The 1,562-nt window shown below is 30.9% G+C and overlaps 1 protein-coding gene across 1 annotated transcript in view; it reads left to right on the top strand.

The window, feature by feature from the left end:
* The window catches only part of LOC106458893 (neural-cadherin-like), a 109,652-nt gene that overhangs the window by 103,733 nt on the left and 4,357 nt on the right, over window positions 1-1,562 (top strand). Inside the window, exon 22 of the mRNA XM_022385251.1 lies at window positions 773-1,018. Within this exon, the coding sequence (XP_022240959.1) occupies window positions 773-1,018 (246 nt within the window). The remainder of the gene's footprint in view (window positions 1-772; window positions 1,019-1,562) is intronic.

The following is a 1,562-nucleotide window of genomic DNA, read 5'->3' as shown; positions in this document are numbered from 1 at the left end:
ACAGATTTTATCTATTTTTACATTTACCTTAATGGGTATTATCAGTTCAAAAAAAAGCTTTAATTACACATTGCATATTATTGTAAAAGTCACTGAGAATATATTTGAATATAAGTAATCCAGCAGTTCTGTTTTGATTTGTCATATATATGTATTTCTGTTAGCATCATCACAGATTTCAAGAAATACAAGAACAAAATACAGTGTCCAATTTCTAAAATTTACTAGACATAAGAGGATTGATGTGACAAAATCACTTGTAAATAATTTGCTAACTGCATATTTTAATGGAAACTGTATTACAGAATGCTGAAGGTGATTTAAAAATTTATCACATAATAAACAAGATAGTGCATATATATATATATATATATATATATTTATTTTTCAGGCTATTTTTACCCAATAAGAGTAGAAATGGGAAGAAACAAATTTCAAGACACCATCTTAGTTATATCAAATATCCATTTATACAAATTATTATGGCAGCTGTACAGTGATTATATGATTAATATACAATAACAAAATCTCAGTATGTATGTGTTTTTAGTTTTCTCTATCACCTATATTCACTTGCTGTGTAATATCACTTGAGGTAAAACAAAAGTTAAAACTCATTGGTGGTTAAAAACTAAATATTTTTAAAACTGAGATTTATATGTGTAACTTCTCAAAATTAAAATTTTATTTTACCCCCACCAGATTAAGTTTGTTGATTAGTGCTGTTTTGTTTCTCTAATATTTCATTTTAATATTTTCTGTGTGTATCTAGTTTTGGTACTAGTTATTGTTGCATACACAAGGAGCCATAGACCTGAAAGGAAATATGGACATCGTGAAGTTGACGGTGATGTTAGGGAAAACATTATTTGTTATGATGATGAAGGAGGTGGAGAGGATGACATGAATGCCTATGACATTACTCCTCTACGTATTCTTATTGATGTTAATGGGCTTCCTGTTAGAACTAAGCCTGAACCAGAACAACCTCTGATGAGAGATCCACAGCAAAGACAAGGTGAAAGTCTTGACATAACTATGAAAATAGCTATTTAACATATAAAAAAATAACTGAAACTTTTTGCAAGTTGAATTTTTTCTCCAGAAACAATATGTCAACCTGATAACTTAGGGGAGTTTGTTTAAACACCTCATTACTATCAACTTTTCATTTTAACTGAAGCAAACTGATAGCACTCCAAGTAGAATAAATGGAATTTTGAAATGCCTATTTAAAAAACAAAATCCCAACTAGCATGTTTCTTTTCCTCCTTTCTTTTAGAATAATTTCTTTACTTTTAAATAATTCTTATATCTCAGAATAATGGCCATAATGATTTCTAATGCTATACCTAATGTGGTTACTCTAAAGAAACTAGATGCATTGCATTTTAACTAAAGAGGGAAAACGAATCTTTAAGTGCAATGTACACTATGCAGTTCCTACATTAGAGTCCCCTCGTTGGTCAGTGGTAGGTTGGTGGACTTACACTGCTAAACTCTGGGGTTTGATTTCCCAAAGTGGACAGAGCAGGGGCGGATTGGCCTATCGGGATACCGGG

This window comes from Limulus polyphemus, unplaced genomic scaffold (genome assembly GCF_000517525.1).
Source record: "Limulus polyphemus unplaced genomic scaffold, Limulus_polyphemus-2.1.2 Scaffold529, whole genome shotgun sequence".
Taxonomy (NCBI): domain Eukaryota; kingdom Metazoa; phylum Arthropoda; class Merostomata; order Xiphosura; family Limulidae; genus Limulus; species Limulus polyphemus.
Note: the sequence above shows the minus strand (reverse complement) of the source record. Positions and strands in the feature narration are given on the sequence as shown.